Source organism: Ovis aries, chromosome 9 (assembly GCF_016772045.2).
Source record: "Ovis aries strain OAR_USU_Benz2616 breed Rambouillet chromosome 9, ARS-UI_Ramb_v3.0, whole genome shotgun sequence".
Taxonomy (NCBI): Eukaryota; Metazoa; Chordata; class Mammalia; order Artiodactyla; family Bovidae; genus Ovis; species Ovis aries.
In genome coordinates, this window is record NC_056062.1 from 86,176,843 (window position 1) to 86,197,897 (window position 21,055).

General features: G+C 40.1%; 2 protein-coding genes across 2 annotated transcripts in view; both read right to left on the bottom strand.

Moving 5' to 3' along the window:
- SLC26A7 (solute carrier family 26 member 7) overlaps positions 1-12,662 on the bottom strand; it is a 215,392-nt gene extending 202,730 nt beyond the window's left edge. The window contains exon 1 of the mRNA XM_042254498.2: positions 12,588-12,662. The gene's annotated coding sequence lies outside the window, so the exon portion shown is untranslated. The remainder of the gene's footprint in view (positions 1-12,587) is intronic.
- The window catches only part of LRRC69 (leucine rich repeat containing 69), a 92,600-nt gene that overhangs the window by 40,025 nt on the left and 31,520 nt on the right, over positions 1-21,055 (bottom strand). Inside the window, exons 3-5 of the mRNA XM_027973239.3 lie at positions 18,603-18,675; positions 15,558-15,753; positions 12,588-12,659 (exon numbers count right to left, since the gene is read on the bottom strand). Coding sequence (XP_027829040.2) covers positions 12,588-12,659; positions 15,558-15,753; positions 18,603-18,675 — 341 coding nt within the window. The remainder of the gene's footprint in view (positions 1-12,587; positions 12,660-15,557; positions 15,754-18,602; positions 18,676-21,055) is intronic.

Here is a 21,055-nt window from a genome sequence, read left to right on the forward strand (position 1 = left end):
CAGGACCAGTGCCATTACACCACTGCACTTCACACTTATGAAAGAATTAGAGATACTTCCTTGATTTCAGCTGAGGGTTTAAAAAAATAATTGATTTTAATACATCTCTCCAGGGCAGCATGTCATCAGGTCTCAAAAGTCTCATGAAATTTCTACAACATAGACAAGATTTTAAAATAAAATACAGGGTTCAAGACCTCACTGGAATCACCTTTAGACATTCTGTCTTTCTTAATTTAGTTTCCTCTGGTATCCATCAAGAAGGAGAACCCAGAGAGTTGAATCCAATGGTAGCCCCTGGTAAGTGCTGGGTGTGCTAAAATGAAAAGAGCACTTCTTGTGCTTAATGGAATCACCCTTTCTTCCTTCTGGTCCTGGAGAATAACATTCTATTATTTATACTTAAACTCAGTCTTTTTATAAAAAACTGATACAAACGAGTATCTTGGGATATGCAAAAGCATTAACAGATGTGAACCTCATTTCAAAGCTGACCATGGTCCAAAGAGCATATATTTTTCTTTAGGGATCATTTTTTTCTTCCTTCAAACCCTGTCATTATTCTTCCATTAAACATGGTAATGAGTTATCCAGCTTGCTAACTTACTACACATAATATATCAGAAAGAAATTAATGAAAGGAAAATAATTAATAATGAAAGTCATTAACATATGTTTTGTAGCAGGTAAATTTCAGCAACCTGAAGTCACACAATGTCTCAGTGTCCGCTCTGAATATTCCCAGAGCAGCATTCTTTAATACCCTGTTTCTACATGCACTATGGGGCTTCCTGTCAGTGCAAGCATGCTGTCACCTCAGTAGTGCCTGACTCTGTCTGACCCTATGGACTGCAGTCTGTCAGCTCCTCTGTCCTTGGGACTCTCCAGGCAAGAATAAGTTGCCTTGCCCTCCTCCGGGATATCTTCCTGACTCAGGGATCAAACCTGTGTCTTTTACATCTACCTGCATTGGAAGGCGGGTTTTTTACCAAGAGCGCCAGCTCAGAAGCCCTTCCTGTCAGTCTAACTTTTTAATACAACAATATACTTTGCTAGTGTCATCACTCCAATAGCATAATCTCTCCTGCTAATAAAATACTGTTATAGCTGTTCAGAGGTTCTTTGCATAGACCTGCTTGAACAAACACTGTCATGACTTTAATCTCAAATGGAACAATTTTGTCCCTCCCCTCCCCCTTCAAGGGTCTACAGATATTTTTCATTGTTACAAGTCGGGGAGGCGCAGTATTACTGGCATCTATTTAGTAAATATTAGGGATGCTGAGAAACATCCTATAATATATACAGCAGCCCCCATAACAAAGAATTATCAGGCCCAAAGTGGTGCTGAAGTTGAGAAAACCCTGGTTTAGAGGTACAAGGTCATAAACATTCACCGACCCTCTTATCTAGAAAGGGTATTTGCAGCTGGAGGAAAATGAAGGTTCAAATGAGGGGTTTTATTTTTTTAACATAAAGACGACTTGATCATGTAGAAGTACCAACATGGAGAGATTAATTTAGAGGAGAAAGAATAATTGAAAGAGTAATGCTCAGGTGAAGGACACAGAAAGACCTTTGAATATTAACATTTTTGAATTATCCTGTTCTCTATGGCTAGAAGAAAAGATGCAGACATGAATAAGTTTGAAGGTGTGGAATTGGATGTAAAGGAGTCAGACGTGATCCTTTCAATTTTGCCTTTGAAATAGAGAATAAGACCATCTGCTAACTGAGTTATGAAGTTATTTATTAGCAAGTTGCTAATGTGGGAAAAGTATGGAACAGTATGGGATATGCTATAGGTTTTAGAAAAGGAACCTGGCATGGTACAAGCAAAAATATTATACAGGGGTGTTGAGGGACCCACTGAATCCACACATTTGGAGCAGTCCCTGCCCATAGGCTGTGTGCTCCTGTGGAACCCAGCAGTCCAGATGCACTGAGAATCTGCAGAAGGATACACCAGAAAGCAGGGAGTGAGCTCAGACGTGCTAAAGCATAAGTGAACTGGACTGGGTTCTTTGGCGTTTGGACCAGATAGAAAAAGAAATAACAATACAAAGTTTTGAGGGACTGAAAGTAAAAGGCAGTGTGGAGGGACATGAAGTCTCAGTGACCTCAAAGGAAAGATACCGCGATAAAGCAACAAGAGAACTTGACCATGGAATAAAACAGAGGTCAAACTGCCAAACTGGACTCTTAATTCTTCACACTGAGAGCAGCTGAACAGACGTGATGTGATGGTGAAGCGAAGACCTGAAAAGAGCATCAAAGTCAAGGAATCAAGGGACTTTGAGCCTAAGTTGACTGTGTTGACCACATTTATAAGACTTGAGTAATATTTATTCTCAAATATTTGGCTGTCTTCTGGACATCTCCAGATGGGAGTCCCACAGTCACCATAAATTCTAACATTCAAGAATCGAATCCATTTCTCCCATATTTTCTTCATTCCTTTTCCTTATTACCCACATCAAATCTTCTGTCATCAACCTCCTATTCTATCAATTCTACCTTCTTAAAACTTCCGGAATTTATCCTTTCTTTTCATCCCCCATCCCACCCACCTCCTCAGCACCTCTGCACCATCCTTCTTCCTGCTTCCTGCCCCAGCCACTAATCTCCCTGGTTTGATTGAGGCCTTCATCTTATATGAACTACTGCAACAGTTCATATATTGCACTTTTGCTCCCAAAGTAATCTTTTAAAATGAGAACTTATTCATAATACATCCTTGCTTAAAATTATCAAGGTTCCCTTATGTCCATAGGATAAATTCAAAAGTTCTAGTATATCATATTTGGTTCTCCTTGGCCTGTAGGCCATATATCCTGGTAGGCTCTACTGTTACCCTTATAAAACAGCCATCCTGTAGAACTTAGGTTCTCAGAAGAGGCCAGTGTCTTATAATTATCACTTGTGCTGTGCCCACTACTCAACACACTCCTGGATATTCGCTGCATGACTAAAATATCACCCCTGTAAGCTTTTTTACCTTCCTTGTGACTCAGATGGTAAAGAATCTGCTTGCAAGGTGGGAGACCCGGGTTCAATCCCTGGGTTGGGAAGATCCCCTGGAGAAGGGAATGGCAACCCACTCCAGTATTCTTGCATGGACAGAGGAGCCTGGTGGGCTACGCACTCCATGAGGTCGCAAAGAGTCGGACATGACTGAGCAACTAACACACACACATACACACACACACACACACACTCCTAATAAATTGAACCACCGACAACCAAAGAAAAATACACTATTTTCAAATTAAGGTCAAATTTTAGAGAGGCTATAATAAGCTGTAAGAATAGGGTACAGCGTTTCCTAACATTCAGCCTAGACAGAAGATAAACTATAGATACTGAACAGGAAAAAAGTGGATCTCTAACGCTGCTATTTAATAGAGGCAGAAAAGCAAGGAAGATGGAGGTAGATAACTGGAATGTCTCATGGCTATTTGAGCAAAGTGGAATACTCAAAATACTTCAAAACAAATCATTAAAATATGGAGATATTTGGAGATGTCCTTGTCTATAGCTTTATGAACATTTCCCTGAGTATCATTTTTCACTTTTAGGTTATTTTTAATCATCTTGCAAGAGTTTCAAAAGTTTTGATAGAACTTTTGGTACTAGACTGACATCATAATTTCATTTTTCCAAGTTCCTTTCACAAAACTGTACAAAAGTCACCACTCAAGGACATTTCTGGTCATGGACATGTTGAAACTATATAGAACAATTTTCTGAGTGTACAATCAATTTCACAAAAATACTTGTCTTAATCCAAAGCTGAATGACCTCCATGTATGTATGTGAACATATCTGTGAATAACTGCTCATACATGGGTATAATTTTACTGAAGGCAAGTGAGTTGATTTGGAAATTATAAGAATCATTCAAATATAAAATGGCTATCATCACTTGACTTTGGATGAAGCACAAAAAAAGTAAAACAACAAAAGGCACTGGGAACATTTGTGAAATATTTAGGCTTTACAAATTAGACAAATAAGAAGCCAAGAGTGACACTAAACCAGGATCTATCTACTAGATATCAGGCAAGGGTCTGGAATCAAGGGAATATAAGATATGCTTTCACTGGAATAGATTAAAATCAATCAGCATTGCATTTTTAGAGCAATGCAAAACAAAACTACAATAATGTACCACCTCACACTGGTCAGAATGGTCATCATTAGAATGTCTGCTGCTGCTGCTGCTGCTAAGTCGCTTCAGTTGTGCCTGACTCTGTGCGACCCCATAGACGACAGCCCACCAGGCTCCCCCGCCCCTGGGATTCTCTAGGCAAGAATACTGGAGTGGGTTGCCATTTCCTTCTCCAATGCAGGAAAGTAAAAGTGAAAGTGAAGTTGCTCAGTCGTGTCCGACTCTTCGCGACCCCATGGACTGCAGCCTACTAGGCTCCTCCGTCCATGGGATTTTCCAGGCAAGAGTACTGGAGTGGGGTGCCATTGCCTTCTCCATTAGAGTGTCTACAAAGAACAAATATTGGAGAGGGTGTGGAGAAAAGGGAATCCTCCTATACTATTGGTGGGAATGTCAATGGATGCAACAGTGTGGAAGTTCCTCAGAAAACTAAAAATAGAATGACCATATGATCCAGCAATCCCATTTTTGGCATACACCCAGACAAAACTGTAATTCAGAAAAAACCCATGCACCCCCGTGTTCACAGTGGCACTGTTCACAATAGCCAAGCCATGGGAACAATCTAAACGTCCACGGACAGATGCATGCATAAAGATGTAGCACATGTACACAAGGGAGTCCTATTCAGTCATTAAAAGGAATGCAATGCTGCCATTTGCAGCAACATGGATGCTAGAGATTATCAAAATAATGAGTAAAGTAAGTCAGAAAGGGGAAAAACATATCATGTGACATCACTTATACATGCAATCTAAAATATGGCACAAATGAACCTATCTACTAAAACAGAAACAGACTCACAGACATAGAGAACATGCCCGCGGTTGCAAGGGGGAAAAAGGTTGGGCAAGGGGAGGACTAGGAATGTGGAATTAGCAGCTGTAAATGATCATTATATTGCTATTATTATATATTGTTATATTTTTATTTGTATATATAGGATGGACAAACAACAAGTGCCTACTGAATAGCACACGGAACCATATTTGATATCCTCTGATAAACCACAATGGAAAAGAATATAAAAGAAGAATGTCTATATATCTATAACTGAGTCACTCTGCAGCAGAGATTGGCACAACACTGTAAACCAACTACACTTCAATGAAAAATATATACATATAAACAGAGCTATAAACAGAGAAATAATTTTAAATTAAAAGTATTCAAGGAAATAAATGACATCAAGATAAGTAGTAGGTGACCAGTTGTGTAAAGCATCTAAGAAAAGGCGAATTCAGTTTACAATGGATTCAGAGGGATCTCATGCGACAATCAGAAACCAAGTGAGTCAGGAGGAAGGGGGGAAAGGATGAGACAGAAATAAACAGAGAATCAAAGGTGAGGATCTAGGGAAAGAAGGAACTCTTTCAGAGAGACAGCTGATTAGTACTGTTTTGTTGATTAACCAAGGTAGGCCAGAGAATGTCAATGGATCTGTAGAGGAAAATAGCCCAAAACATTGTGCTGCTAACACAGTATTTACCCTTGCACAAAGAACGGTGGTTACCCTACAAAGTGCACATTAGAATCATTCAGGTGTTCTCGTAGCTTTGAAAGACATCCCTACATTTGGTATAGTTTCAGCAGCAGATAGCTCAGACCAAACTTTAAAATGAAAAGAAAATAACATTTAATATCCAGCATGTGCCAAGCATTAGTAAAGGATTTATATACATTTTCTAATTTAATTATTCATTCATTCTATATGTGCTACGCACCAGCTATTGTGTCAAATACTTACCCAACAATGTTATGATACAAGTGTTTATTAATATCCTTGTTTAAAATCACATGCTAAAAACCTCTCCATTGCTTAGATTGGCTGACGAATACATGTTTAAGAGATTACATCACTTCTGGTTGAAGATGGGCAGAGTAGAAGGACAGGCACTCATCTCCTCCTGAAAGGGCACCAAAATCGTAACTAGCTTTTGAACAACCATCAACAGGAGGATGCTGAAATCCACCAAAAAAAGGTATCCCACATCCAAACACAAAGAAGAAACAACAATGAGATGGTAAGAGGGGTGCAAACACGATAAAATCAAATCCCATACCTGCTGGGTTGGTAACCCACTATCTGGAGAACAATAAATACCAAAGAAGTTCTCCCACTGCTGTGAAGGTTCCGAGTCTCATGTCAGACTTCCCAGCCTGGGGATCCAACCAAGAGACTGGGAATCCCCAGGGAATCTGACCTTCAAGGCCCATGGAATTTGATTACAGGACGTCCACAGGACAAAGGGAAACAGACTCCACTCTTGGAGGGGGCAAACAAAATCTTGTGTGCACTAAGACCCAGGGGAAAGGAGTCATGACCCTACAGGAGACTGAACCAGTCCTACCTGCTAGTGTTGGAGGGTCTCCTGTGGAGGTGTGGGTCGGTAGGGGCTCACTGTGGGGATGAGGGCACTGGCAGCAGCAGGCCTAGAAGGGGCCCCTTGCCATAAGTCCTCTTGGAGGTCACCATTAACCCTACCAGAGAGCCAGTAGACCCCAGGGCTGGGTTGTCTCTAACAGAGGCAAACAACTAACAGAGAGTGAGTGCAACCACACCCATCAGTTGAGAATTGGATTAAAGTTTTACTCAGCAGGCTCTGTGCACCAGAGTAAGACTCAGTTTTTCCCACCAACAGTCCCTTCCATCAGGAAGCTTATACAAGTCTCTTAGCTTCATCCATCAGAAGGCAGATAGAAGAAGCAAGAACCGCAATCCCTCAGTGGCGAGAATCAAAACCACATTACAGAAAGTTAACCAGAATGAAAAAGTAGAGGGTTTTGTCCCAGATGAAAGGACAAGATAAAACCCCAAAAACAAATGAATGAAATGGAGATAGACAACCTTCCAGAAAAATAATTCAGAAAAATGACAGCGAAGATGATCCAGAATCTCAGAAAAAGAATGGAGGCAAAGATTGAGAAGATACAAGAAATGTTCACCAAAGACCTAGAACTAAAGAACACACAAACACAGATGAACAATACACGAGAAGGAATCAATAGCAGAATAACTGATGCAGAAGAACAGATACGTACCTGGAGGACAGAACGGTGGAAATCACTGCCACGGAACAGAATATAGAAAGAAGCATGAAAAAAATGAAGACTGCCTCAGAGAACTCTGGGACAACATTATAAATACCAACATTCACATTATAGGGGTCCCAAAAGAGAGAGAGAAAGGACTTGAGAAAATATTGAAAGAAATAATAGCTGAAAACTTTCCTAACATAGGAAAACAGTCAACCAAGTCCAGGAAGCACAGAAAGTCCCAGGCAGGATAAACCCAAGGAGGAACGCACCAAGACACATAGTAATCAAAATGATGAAAATTAAAGATAAAATATAAAAAACAACAAGGACAAAAGGACAAATACCATACAAATGAACTCCCATAAGATTATCAGTTGACTTTTCAACAGAAACTCTAGAAGCCAAAAGGGAATGGCATGATATACTTAAAGTGATGAAAAGGAAGAACTTACTACCAAGAATACTCTACCCAGCAAGACTCTCATTCAGATTTGATGGAGAAATCAAAAGCTTTCCAGACAAGCAAAGTTAAGAGAATTCAGCACCACCAAAATGAGCTTTGCAACAAATACTAAAGGAACTTCTCGAAGCACAAAACACAAGAGAAGGAAAAGACCTACACAAAATAAACCCAAAACAATTAAGAAAATGGTAATAGGACCATACTGTTGTTCAGTCACTAAGTCATGTCTGACTCTGTGTGACCCCACGGACTGCAGGAGGCCAAGCTTCCCTATCCTTCACCATCTCCCAGAGTTTGTACAAACGCATGTTCATTGAGTCAGTGTACCATCCTACTATATTATCCTCTGTCACCCTCTTCTCAGTCTCTCCCAGCATCAGGGTTGTTTCCAATATGTCGGCTCTTCACATCAAGTGGCCAAAGTATTGGAGCTTCAGCTTCAGCATCAGTCCCTCCAATGAATATTCAGGGCTGACCTCCTTTAGGATTGACTGGTTTGATCTCCTTGCTGTCCAAGCAACTCTCAAGAGTCTTCTCCAGCACCACCATTCAAAAGCATCAATTCTTCGGAACTCAGCCTTCTTTATGATCCAACTCTCAAATCCATACATGACTACTGGAAAAACCATAGCTTTGACTATACAGACCTTTGTCGGCAAAGTGATGTCTCTGCTTTTTAATATGCTGTCTAGGTTTATCATAGTTTTTCTTCCAAGGAACAAGTGTCTTTTAATTTCATGGCTGTAGTCATCATCCACAGTGATATTGGAGACCAAGAAAATAGTCTGTCTCTGTTGCTATTTTTCCCCATCTATGGTGGCTCAGAGGTTAAAGCATCTGCCTCCAATGCGGGAGACCCAGGTTTGATCCCTGGGTCGGGAAGATCCCCTGGAGAAGGAAATGGTAACCCACTCCAGTATTCTTGCCTAGAGAATCCCGTTGACAGAGAAGCTTGGTAGGCTACAGTCTACCGGGTCACAAAGAGTCAGACATGACTGAGCGACTTCACTTTCACTTTCACTTTCATTTGCCATTAAGTGATGGGACTGGATACCATGGTCTTCGTTTTTTGAATGTTGAGTCTTTAGCCAGCTTTTTCACTCTCCTCTTTCACTTTCATCAAGAGGCTCTTTAGTTCCTCTTCACTTTCTGCCATAAGGGTCATGTCATCTGCATATCTGAGGTTTATGATATTTCCCCCGGAAATCTTGATTCCAGCCTGAGCTTCATCCAGCTTCATCCAGAATTTCACATGATGCACTCTGCATATAGTTAAAATAAACAGAGTGACAATACACAGCCTGGACATACTCCTTTCTCAATTTTAACCAGTCCTTTGTTCCATGTCCTGTTCTAACTGTTGCTTCTTGACCTGCACACAGGTTTCACAGAAGGCCTGTGAAGTGGTGTGGTATTCCCATATCTTTAAAAATTTTTGTGATCCACACAAAGGCTTTATTATCATCAATGAAGCAGAGGCAGAAGTTTTTCTGGAACTCCCTTGCTTTTTCTATGATCCAACAGATATTGGCGACTTGATCTCAGGTTCCTCTGCCTTTTCTAAATCCAGCTAGTACATCTGGAAGTTTTTGGTTCGCATACTGTTGAAGCCTAGATTGAAGGATTTTAAGCATTACTTTGCTAGCGTGTGAAATGAGCTCAATTGTATGGTAGTTTGAACATTCTTTGGCATTATCCTTCTTTGCAATTGGAAAGAAAACTAAACTTTTCCAGTCTTATGGCCACTGCTGAGTTTTTAAACTAGCTGACATACTGAGTGCAGCACTTTAATAGCATCTTTTAAGATTTGAAATAGCTCCACTGGAATCCCATCACCTCCACTAGCTTTGTTCATAGTAATGCTTCTTAAGGTCCACTGGACTTCACACTCCAGGATGTCTGGCTCTAGGTGAGTGACTACACGATTGTGGTTATCTGGGTCATTAAGACCTTTTTTACAGTTGTTCTGTGTATTCTTGCCACCTCTTTTTAATCTCTTCTGCTTCTGTTAGGCCCGTGCCATTTCTGTCTTTTATTGTGCCCAGTTTTGTATGAACTCTTCCCTTGATATCTCTAATTTTCTAGTCTTTCACATTCTATTGTTCTCCTCTATTTCTTTGCATTAGTCACTTAAGGCTTTCTTATCTCACCTTGCTATTCTTTGGAACTCTGCATTCAGTTGAGTATATCTTTCCCTTTCTCCATTGCCTTTCACTTCTTTTCTCAGCTCTTTGTAATGCCTCCTCAGACAAACATTTTGCCTTCTTGCATTTCTTTTTCTTGGGGATGGTTTCAGTCATCACATCCTGTACAATGTTATAAACCGCCATCCATAGTTCTTCAAACACTCTATCAGGCTGAATCTATGTCACTTTCTCTGAATAACCATAAGGGACTTGATTTAGGTCATACCTGAATGGCCAAGGGTTGGTTCATCCTCTGTGTTCATCATTTACCACAATAGTGGCCTTATCTCTCAAATGTGGAAAATTCTATTCATTTGGACTAGTTGGACCAAACCTCAGATGAATTCACAGAATATTTTACTTCAATGCTCCCAGAAAATTCTGAAATAGGTGCTCCAAATGCAACACTAAGTCATATTCTTTCAAAATTATCCTAAATTAATGGGATGGTGTTTTATTAAAACAGCAAAATTATAACTATAGTATCACTATAGAAGGAACTTTGAATTCATGGTACTACTAAGTCAAATACTGAATATAGTTAAAGAAAATTACTTTTATTTATATGTTTAACAAATATTTATTCAATTCAAGGGCTTCCCAGGTAGTCTAGTGGTCCAACTGTCAATGCAGGAGATAATAAGAGACATGGGTTCAATCCCTTGGTCAGAAAGATCCCATGGAGGAGGGCATGGCAACCCACTCTAGTATTCTTGCCTGGAGACTCCCCACGGAGCCTGGCAGGCTACAGTCCACGGGGTCACAAAGAGTCAGACATGACAGAAGTGACTTAGCACACATGCATTCGATTGAAATTCAAGACTCTGCTGGTATAAAGGGAAAAAAGAGAACCCTTTTCCTTTGGAAGATTACAGTCTATTGAGAAGACCAACTTGAAAAGTATTGTTCTATTTTGTGGTACATACGAACCACAGAGGTGCCAGAGAAGACATGGGCGGCTTTGGCAATCAAGGCAGGTATCATAGGGCAGAAGAAGAGTCATACCAAGACATGGATAATATCGTGTAGCAGGAGAAATAAAATCCTGTAGGATTTGCAGGGTCAGTATTAATATCAAATGCTTATTAAACATTCAAAACTGTATGTTTTTGGAAAACAGTTTGGCAACTCCTTAAAAAAAATTAAAATATGGAATATGACTCTGCAACTCCACTGCAGGGTATATGCCCAAAAGTGAAAGCAGGGACTTGTGCAGACATTTGTACATCTATATTCACAGCAGCATTATTCTCAATAGCCAAAAAGGGCAAGCAATCCAACTGTCTGTGGGCAGACGAATGAAAATACAAAATATATATATACATTTAATGCATATGCATTACATATAATGGAGTATTATTGGAGCCATAAAAAAGAAAATCTGACACAGCTAAGACATAGATGGACTGTGGAGACATTATACTAAGTGAAATACGCCAGTCATAAAAGGACAAATATGGTATGATCCTATTTATATGAGATTCCCAAAGTACTCGAATTCTCAGAGACAAGAAGTAGAATGCTGGTTGCCAGGGGTTAGAGGGAGCGAGGAATGGATAGAAAACTTCTGGAGATAGGTGGTGATAATGGAGCTGCACCAACATGAATATATATATATATATATATAGTGACTTAAAACTATACACTTAAAAATGGTTAAAATGATAAGCTTTACTAAATATCACTCAGAGGGTAAAAAGGATGATAATCTCAATTTTGTATTGATTAATCAGAAAAAGTAATGGATCAACAACTATTTATTGAATACCTCCTGGATTGTTGGGCTTCTAATTACTACCTTGAAGTGGAAACACATTCACTCCAACATGAAAAACTATAGCTTATTTCTGAAAAGTTACAAGTTGCTAAGACCAGTTACTTAAAGCAAAGTCAAAATTCATCTCCAAGTGAAAAAAAGTGCATTTCTCATTGTCCATGGCTTAAAAGTAACTAATAAATATCTCCTTTGGACGAACTCAGTTCAGTCACTCAGTCGTGTCTGACTTTTTGCGACCCCATGGAATGCAGCACACCAGGCTTCCCCATCACCAGCTCTCAGCATCAGGGTCTTTTCTAATGAATCAGTTCTTCACATCAAGTGGCCAAAGTACTGGAGCTTCAACTTCAGCATCAGTCCTTCCAATGAATATTCAGGACTGATTTCCTTTAGGACTGACTGGTTTGATGTTACAGTCTAAGGGACTCTCAACTGCAAGGGATAAAAATCTATACTCTGGAAAGTAATATTTTGAAAAAGTCTGAAGTGACCAAAAACAGTATGTGATTTTTTTAAAAAAACAATCATAGATAATCTATTAAAATATTCATGATAACAATCAGAGTTCACTCCGTTCAAACAAGTTCAGCAAGCACAGAACACAAAGGAAGGAATAAGAAAGAACAAGTTCTGAAGTTCTAGAACAAAGCAAATCTTTCCATTATTCGTATTAATTCAAGGTTCAAATTACCAGAGGTTTTACTGGCTGCCTGTTTTTTCACAGAGGATTTCCTCTGGCTTAGACAGAAAAGAGTCTGCCTGCAACGTGGGAGACCCAGGTTCAGTTCCTGGATTGGGAAGATGCCCTGGAGAAGGGAGACAGAGGAACCTGGCAGGCTACAGTCCATGCGGTTGCAAAGGGTCGGACATGACTGAGCGACTGACGCTATTTTTTCTATTCCCAATAAACAAAATTATTTTTCAATTATAATACAAGTCGACTCTACTTACTCCTGATGGAAACATCTGAATAACATTTCCAGCTACGTCTAGAATTCTCAGGTTGAAAAGATCACAAAGTCCCTGTGTCAGGAAACAAAAGAGAGAAAGAGAGTTTTTACAAATCTAATATGTAGCATCATAAACATCTCTTGTAAGTTTAAACTTGATGAGGCTGATCACCTTTCCTAATTACCTGATCAGTACTCTCCCCAAGGAAATCACTACGAATGAAGCACCAGATTCTCTGAATTCTCCATTTCCTCTGACCACTTCACGGCAACATAACATGGTAGCCAAGAACTAGACTATTTGTAGTAAATATCTGTAGGCTCAAATTCACCTCTGACACTTACTATATATCAAATTTCTTAATCTTTGTACTTTAGCTTCTCCATTTCTAAAACGGAAACGTTAATGGAAACCTTACTTTCAATATACCAGCAAGAGATCCAACCAGTCAATCCTAAAGGAAATCAGTCCTGAGTGTTCACTGAAGGACTGATGCTGAAGCTGAAACTCCAATACTTTGACCACCTGATGTGAAGAGCTGACTCATTTGAAAAGTCCCTGATGCTGGGAAAGATTGAAGGCAGGAGGAGAAGGGGACGACAGAGGATGAGATGGTTGGATGGCATCACCGACTCAATGGACATGAGTTTGAGTAAACTCCGGGAGTTGGTGATGGACAGGGTGGCCTGGCGCGCTGCAGTCCATGGAGTCGCAAGGAGTCAGACACGACTGAGTGACTGAACTGAACTGAACTGACCTTCAATATGGACACTGAATGAATTAAACAAATTACTAATCAGAAAGTGCTCACTAAAGGGTTTAATAGATAATGAGCATTTAGTTGACATTTCTATCATTAAAATAGAAAGAATCTTTGGGAGACAGAAAACAGACATAATTCCACTGGCACTTACTTCACAACTACCTCTTGCGCAGCAATAAGCTGACACAACCCTTTCCTTATAAAGGAAATCCGTTAGTCTAGCGCATGCCCAACAGGACTGGATGGGCATATACATTCAGACACATGTGTGCAGACATACACATGATTTACAACAGATCAGAAAATGATTCACAATACACTCATTATCAAAACAAATGACTATTTTCTGCAATGCCTTATCATTTATAATACAGACCAAAAAAACCAATGATAGACTGAATCATATTAAACTTACAAGGATATAAATGATTACAGGCATTCTTTGCATGATAATTCAGGACAGGATTTACTAGCCTTCAAGTTTTTTTTAGGTTTAAAAGCTTCAGGGTTTATAAATTTGTAGAAAGACTATTGATTTGAAATATGGACTTTTACGTTAGACAGGCATGAATCTAAGATCCTTCCTTGACCTTTTCAAACTATGCTTGAGTCACATAACCACCCTGATCTTTATTCTAAAATGAGTTTAATAAGAGATATATGACAAAGTTGTTATAAACACAAAATAACATAATGCTTCATGATGATCCTGTTGCTGCTGCTGTTGCTTTCCTTCAAATAAGAGACATGCTTTTAACAGGTTTATTCTATAATTTCAAGATATTTTACTTGTTTATACTAAGTAGGATTTTAAGAAATATATGAATAAATTTTTGAAACACACTTATTTATAGCCTATAACTTGGTATATTTTTCCATATCATATTACAGTGTGCACAGAATTTTTAAAGGAAACATCTTCTTTAGAGAAAAGTGAAATAGTAGGAATTAATCTATTTTTATTCCTCAGTTTACTGCACACCATGCCTTTCCTCCTATCAAATTAATTCTAATTTGCCTAATAAGGAAGGTAAATCTGTTGACAGGTTCCTAACAAGAAACAGTACTCTCAAACTAGAAAAATTGAGGGGGGGGGGGGGGTTAATAAAGTCACTGTTTATAAAAGTTTGACAGGGTTTAGGGAAACCAACAAGGTTCTCCAAGCCAAGAAAGGTTGTTCCCTAAACCTACAAAGTTCCCAAAAGCTAGCAACAGCAGGGAGTTCTTTAACACCACAGGTCTAAAGAGCCAAGGGAATGTAACAATGCTCACACGACAATGTTCTGATGATCACAGGACGTTGCTATGACCCTCCAGAGAGGCATGCGGGCAACTCACAGCAACATTCTAGAGACAGCCCCATAGGAAAACCATCTGGTACTCAGTCTCTAGGGCTTTCCAGGGGGCTCAGTGGCAAAGAAGCCGCCTGCCTATGCAGGAGGTGAGGGTTTGGTGCCTGGGTTAGGAATATCCCTTGTGGAAGAAATGGCAACCCACTCCAGCACCCTTGCCTGGAAAATCCCATGGACGGAGGAGCCTGGCAGGTTACAGTCCATGGGGTCACAAGGAGTCAGACACGACCGAGCAAGTGTGCATGCATGCACTCAATCTTCTCCTGCCCTTTCACCTCCTGACACTGCCTCTCACTGAACATACCCTATAGGAAATCAGAGGACGAAGGAGTTCACTGATGCTCATACAAGTCAGTCTCCCAGACACAGAAGAGAAAACTAGGTTGGAAAAGGATGGACAGTGGATATAAAAGAAAAATGGAAGATATCCAGAATATATTCCAAAATCAAAAAGTACTTATACTTTGTGCTCTATACAAAGTTGCCAGATAAAAATGCAGGAGACTCACTTAAATTTAAGTTTCAGACAAAAAAGATGAGATTTTTAAAATGTTGAAGTATGTCCCATGCAATATTTGGGTCATACTTATACTAAAAGAATTCTTCTTTGGTAGTCTGAAAATCAAATTAAAGCATTTTGTATTTTTATTTACAAAGTCTAGCTTTGTAAAAAAAAAAAAAAATCCAAGTTATAACCTTCTTTTGTCATAGTGATTTGGGAACTAATCATATATAATCAGAGGGAAAGCAAATGATGGCTTGTACTCAGACACCCTAATCTAGTCTATAACTGCTCTCTATCATGGTGTAATGAGTTCTTCAACAAAAGAAAATCTGGTTCCATCTTTTGCTTACCTCTGGCAAAGATTTAATGTTGTTTCTGGCCAGAAGAAGCTTCTGGAGCTTCTCCAAGAACTTAATTTCTTTGGGTATGCACACAAGCTGATTGTAGTTAAGTTGAAGTTCAGAAAGATTCTCAAGGAAACAAAGTTCTCTAGGAATGCTGGCTAGCTGGTTATGATTTATACTCAAACATCTAAGATTTTTTAATCTAAAAAATAAACAAAATATATGAATGAAATTCACAAGAATAAGGAAGTCCATTGTACATTTATGTACATGTGTCATTTATCAGAGCCACATATCAATTCATATTTTTTGTAGCTCATCTGAGCTTTTCTCCAGTCAAGTGTTCACAACTACAATGAATCATTTGAGGATTAAAAAAAAAAAAAAAGCCTTTACTGTAATTTAACTTTTAAAGATATTTTATGATCAGATAGTTCATGTTTAAAGTACTTTATGTACTCACAACCTAGATTTAAGAGAAAGAAAATTTTGTCTTCAGTCTTTGTACTTTATTAGTAATTATACTGAAGAGGAAGCCAGAGGCCAAATGCCATATACACACATATGGATATAGATAGATAGGGATAGATTTAGATATAGATCATATATTCTGTATCACTTAGATGCTGTGAAATATGCAAAGACAGGTTGACCACAAATTCTACCCTTATATATATCATGGTCTAGAAGGAGATCTTAGAAACACAAAATAAGGAGAGCAGATACCAACAAACAGTGAGAAAAGGATTCATGTTTGAGCCTGTAATTGCAGATACAGTACCTGAGGTTCATAAGCACTTTGGAAGAACCAACATTTTGAACTTGGCCTGAAAAAATTAGGGCAACAGGGAGGCATAGTAAATATGCCTTGAGTAATATTTCCCTTGAGAAAATATTAAGTTTATTTTGAATAAAGAAGCCAGAAGAAATAAGCATTGAAAGTGAAAAGTGAAGTCACTCAGTCATGTCTGACTCTTTTGCAACCCCATGGACTGTAGCCTGCACCAAGCTTCTCTGTCCATGGGATTTTCCAGGCAAAGGTATTAGAGTGGGTTGCCATTTCCTCCTCCAGGGGATCTTCCCGACCCAGCGATCGAACCTGGGTTTCCCACATTGCAGGCAAACGTTTTATTCTCTGAGCCACCAGGGAAGCTAAAAAAAGCATTACTGAACACCAATTTTGTACTTGTGCATTAAAAATCAACAGCACAACCTTAAGGTTGGAATTGTTACATTTAATCTAGAAATGAGGAAAATAAAAGATCAGAGGCAGTGAATAACTTGTCTAACTTAACCATCAGAAAACAGTGTCAAGATTCAAATTTATTCTTGCAAAGCTAAGAATGAAGATTTATAATGCTCTAAAGGTGTTCCCTGGTGGCTCAGACAGTAAAGCATCTGCCTGCAATGCGGGAGACCCAGGTTCGATTCCTGGGTCGGGAAGATCCCCTGGAGAAGGAAATGGCAATCCACTCCAGCACTCTTGCCTGGAAAATCCCATGGACAGAGGAGCCTGGTAGGCTACAGTCCATGGGGTCGCAAAGAGTCGGACACAACTGAGTGACTTCACTTCACTTCAAAGGTGTTAAAAAAATAACACAATGAGGTGCCATTTCTAGGGAGTTATAAATGGGGCCTGGAGCTTACGATAATAGTGAAAGTGAAAGAGATTTATGGAAAGACTCTATGATCTCAACTGTGGAAGCCATATGAATAGACGAGACTGACAGAAAGAACAAAAATGAAAGGGCAGAAAGAGACAGACAGGAAGCCAATGGAAAGATTCTTGAGAAATATGAACATCTGATCCCCTCCCAAAAGGCACTCAGAGAAGGCAAGAGCAGAAAAATAGATAAACCAGGTTAAGAAGTAATTTCTAAAGGTATGGGAGAAGAGTATTTCAAAATTAAAAAGACGGGCAAAACTCTAAATATTAAAATATTAAAGAGGAGTAGTATAAAAAAAACCCAAACCTACTAGAACTAAAAGCAGGGTCACAGACTGCAAAGTCTCTATTTAAAATTTATTAATTATTTATTAGTTATTAGAGATGAGAAAACCAAGATCCAAGACAGTTAAAATATTTGGCTAATGTCATAAGGCTATTTGCACAGTTACAACCTGAACCTAATTCACCAGATCTTCCAAAGAGTCATTTTTTTCATTACATCACCAACATATAAACCAACTGATAAACTCAATGAGTGAAAAAGAAGACAACTATTGGCATTTTATTACTATAAATATTCCTTTTCTTCAGAAATGAGATGGCTTCAAATATTTTTCTAGGTGCTTTTATTTAAAACATTACTTTTTCTGTAAAAATCTATCTTGGAAAAATACATTGGGTAGAGGTATGGACAAGTAAATTGGAATAAGGTAAGGCAGAAAAGCCTTTTGTTGAGAACTATTCATAGTTTTGGATTCTTCCTTCAAAAATCTGGATGTTTTTATGTTGTAATACATCTGTTTCTGTTCAACAGGCAATAAGGAGTCTCCAAAGTAACCCTAAAGGTTTCTCTAACAGTCAGAAGAAAAGCCCAAGAGGGTGTTCTGCCAACAGAAGGACAAGGCCCTCAGTTGGCTCCAGAAAGCCCCTTTAACAACAGCCTGTCCATGCAAATGTGAGTGATAATAAAATGCGAGGCTTTTTTCATGAAAATGACATACTGATTTTAAAGCCTTTATTTTCACATTACCTATTCCATCAAGCTGAAAATGTTTTACTGTAAAGTCCCCAGTTCTATGGCAGAGCAAGCTCCAAGAACCCCACAGTTAGGAAATCAGTAACAATCAACTTTAGAACTGTTTCAAACCCTCACTTTTATACTTAAAAACACTACCAAATCCTGTGGTTTCTCATTTCTCTGAAGTGTTTAAAGAACCATCTGCTTAAACTTAGCGGCTTGCCTCAGTCTTTCGACTGCTCTTTGCTATGTATAAATCTCACAAGGACTTGAGTCTAGGCATACAGTGTTCTAACAACCAGGGTGGGGGGACACAGCAGCTGAGGGGGGGAAAAGTAACCATCTCTCATTATAATAAAATTACCTGCTAATTTCTTGAGGAATCCAAGTAAGCTGATTGTTGTTCAGATTAAGCAGGATCAAACTTTGTAAACCATCTGTTAAAAAATAATTTCAATCACTTTAGCTATCTGTTAGAAAAATGTTTAGTCACTTTTCCATACACCTTTGCTCTCCTTGTTTTTTTTTGCGTTGGCCAAAGTTCTTTGGGTGCTGCTAACTGATATCCTCTTAAATTAGTTAAGGCAAAAAGGTACACCTTACCACAAAGTTACAAAGCTAAATCATGGCCCCAGTACTGCCAAACTCACTACAAACTTGAAGCAGAAACTCAAAGGCACCGGTGCCCAGGACTGTTTTAGTTCTGTTTTTGAGACTTGCAAGAGGAGCCCCATCAGTTCAGTTCAGTTGCTCAGTTGTGTCGAACTCTTTGCGACCCCATGAATTGCAGCACTCCAGGCCTCCCTGTCCATCACCAACTCCCAGAGTTTACTCAGACTTATGTCCATCGAGTCCGTGATGCCATCCAGCCACCTCATTCTCTGTTGTCCCCTTCTCCTCCTGCCTCCAATCCCTCCCAACATCAGAGTTTTTTCCAATGAGTCAACTCTTCGCAGGAGATGGCCAAAGTACTGGAGTTTCAGCTTTAGCATCATTCCTTCCAAAGAAATTCCAGGGCTGATCTCCTTCAGAATGGACTGGTTGGATCTCCTTGCAGTCCAAGGGACTCTCAAGAGTCTTCTCCAACACCACAGTTCAAAACCATCAATTCTTTTGCGCTCAGCTTTCTTCACAGTCCAACTCTCACTTCCATACATGACCACTGGAAAAACCATAGCATTGACTAGACGGACCTTTGCTGACAAAGTAATGTCTGCTTTTGAATATGCTATCTAGGTTGGTCATAACTTTTCTTCCAAGGAGTAAGCCTCATAAATGTTTGCAAAGCGCCATGAATCAAGTCCAGAGGGTCTTCTTGACCCGCAGAACTCATTCACCCGACAGAAAACTCGCCAAAGGTCCGTGGCCTGCAGGCACCTCCCACCCAGGCAGGGGTCTGCAGACCTCCCACCCGGAGTCTGCAGTCTCTTAGGAACCAGGCAGGCAGAACTCCATATCGAAGAAAGCAAAGTAGACGCAGAGCGTGCTCCACTCCATGCAAGTCCAGAGCCAGGGTCTCCCTGGAGCGGAAGGCGCAGATGTGCACTGGCCCCTGAAAGTTTCTGATCTTCCCGGGAGACTGGAAGGATCTGGGAAATTCTGTGCGGTCTTTCATGGAGAACAGGTCTTCTTCGGTCACCAGCATCTGCGCAGGGCACAAGACGAAGTCTAGTACTAGGGGGCTCTCCCCCTCTCCATGCCGGCTACTTTGATGGCTCCCCTCTGGCACCCCTCCTGCGTGCAGGGCGCCAGGCTTGCCCACGCTACTCGTGGACACCATCCCGCGATGCTTCCCAGCCCCTGGAGGAGGTCGATCTCCTAGGCACCACTACCAGTGCTTTGAACTTGAAGTCGGTGATTCCAGACTGGGTGTACCCCGCTTCTAGGTACCTTTTCGTCTCCCGAGCAGTCTCCCTGGTCTTGGCCTGACTTCCCCAGGAGCCAGTCCGTTGCTGCCTGGGCCTGCCCTGCCCTATCCTGTTTCTAACACGCTGGGCCCTGTGGTGCAGCAAGAGTCAAGTTAATAGAAATGTATGTATATGTATAAATGTGTGTGTATAAACATACATAATATGTAATTTTACGTGTGTGTGTATATATATATATATATATATATATATATATATATCACAGTCCCATGAACAACAGGCAGGCATTAGAGGCACCCATCCTCCATCAGTGGAAAAATCCATGTATAACTTCCAGTGGGTACTCCCATCTGTTCTTCCTCCGCACCCCAGGATTTAACCAACCGGGGAACCTGCAGTAGGCAGTATTTACCATTGAAAAAATACCCTGGTATAAGTGGACCCACAATTCAAGCCTGTGTCGTTCAAGTGCCAACTGTATGTATTGGGTACACACATATACACACAGTCCTTTGATTTCTCTTGGTAGTCACAGAGGGTCTCCTGGGCTTCTGATGCTCCCTCTGAATCATTGAACCGGGTTGTGATGGTCAAGGAGACCCCCACACCAGCTCCAGGATTAACAGTCTATCTCTCTCCAGAAGATTCTCCAAGTCTGGGTGATTATACTCTCTGGGAATCTCTGCAGAACATAGAGCTTCGTTATTCATTACAGCTTCTCTAAGCTTCATATTCATATTCTCTCTCTCCCGCATTCCTTCACTCCTTATTCTTTCACTTTTAAACGTATTATCTCTACTTTTCCATGTATCCATATAGCCATCCCACAACTCCTGCGTTTGAATGGTTACGGAGCAGACGGAGTTCTCAGACTGAAATGCCTACAGGAACCTGCCGGGAGCCAGCATGGGGAATCCCGCCCGTGGCAAAGGTCATGAGGAAAGAGGCC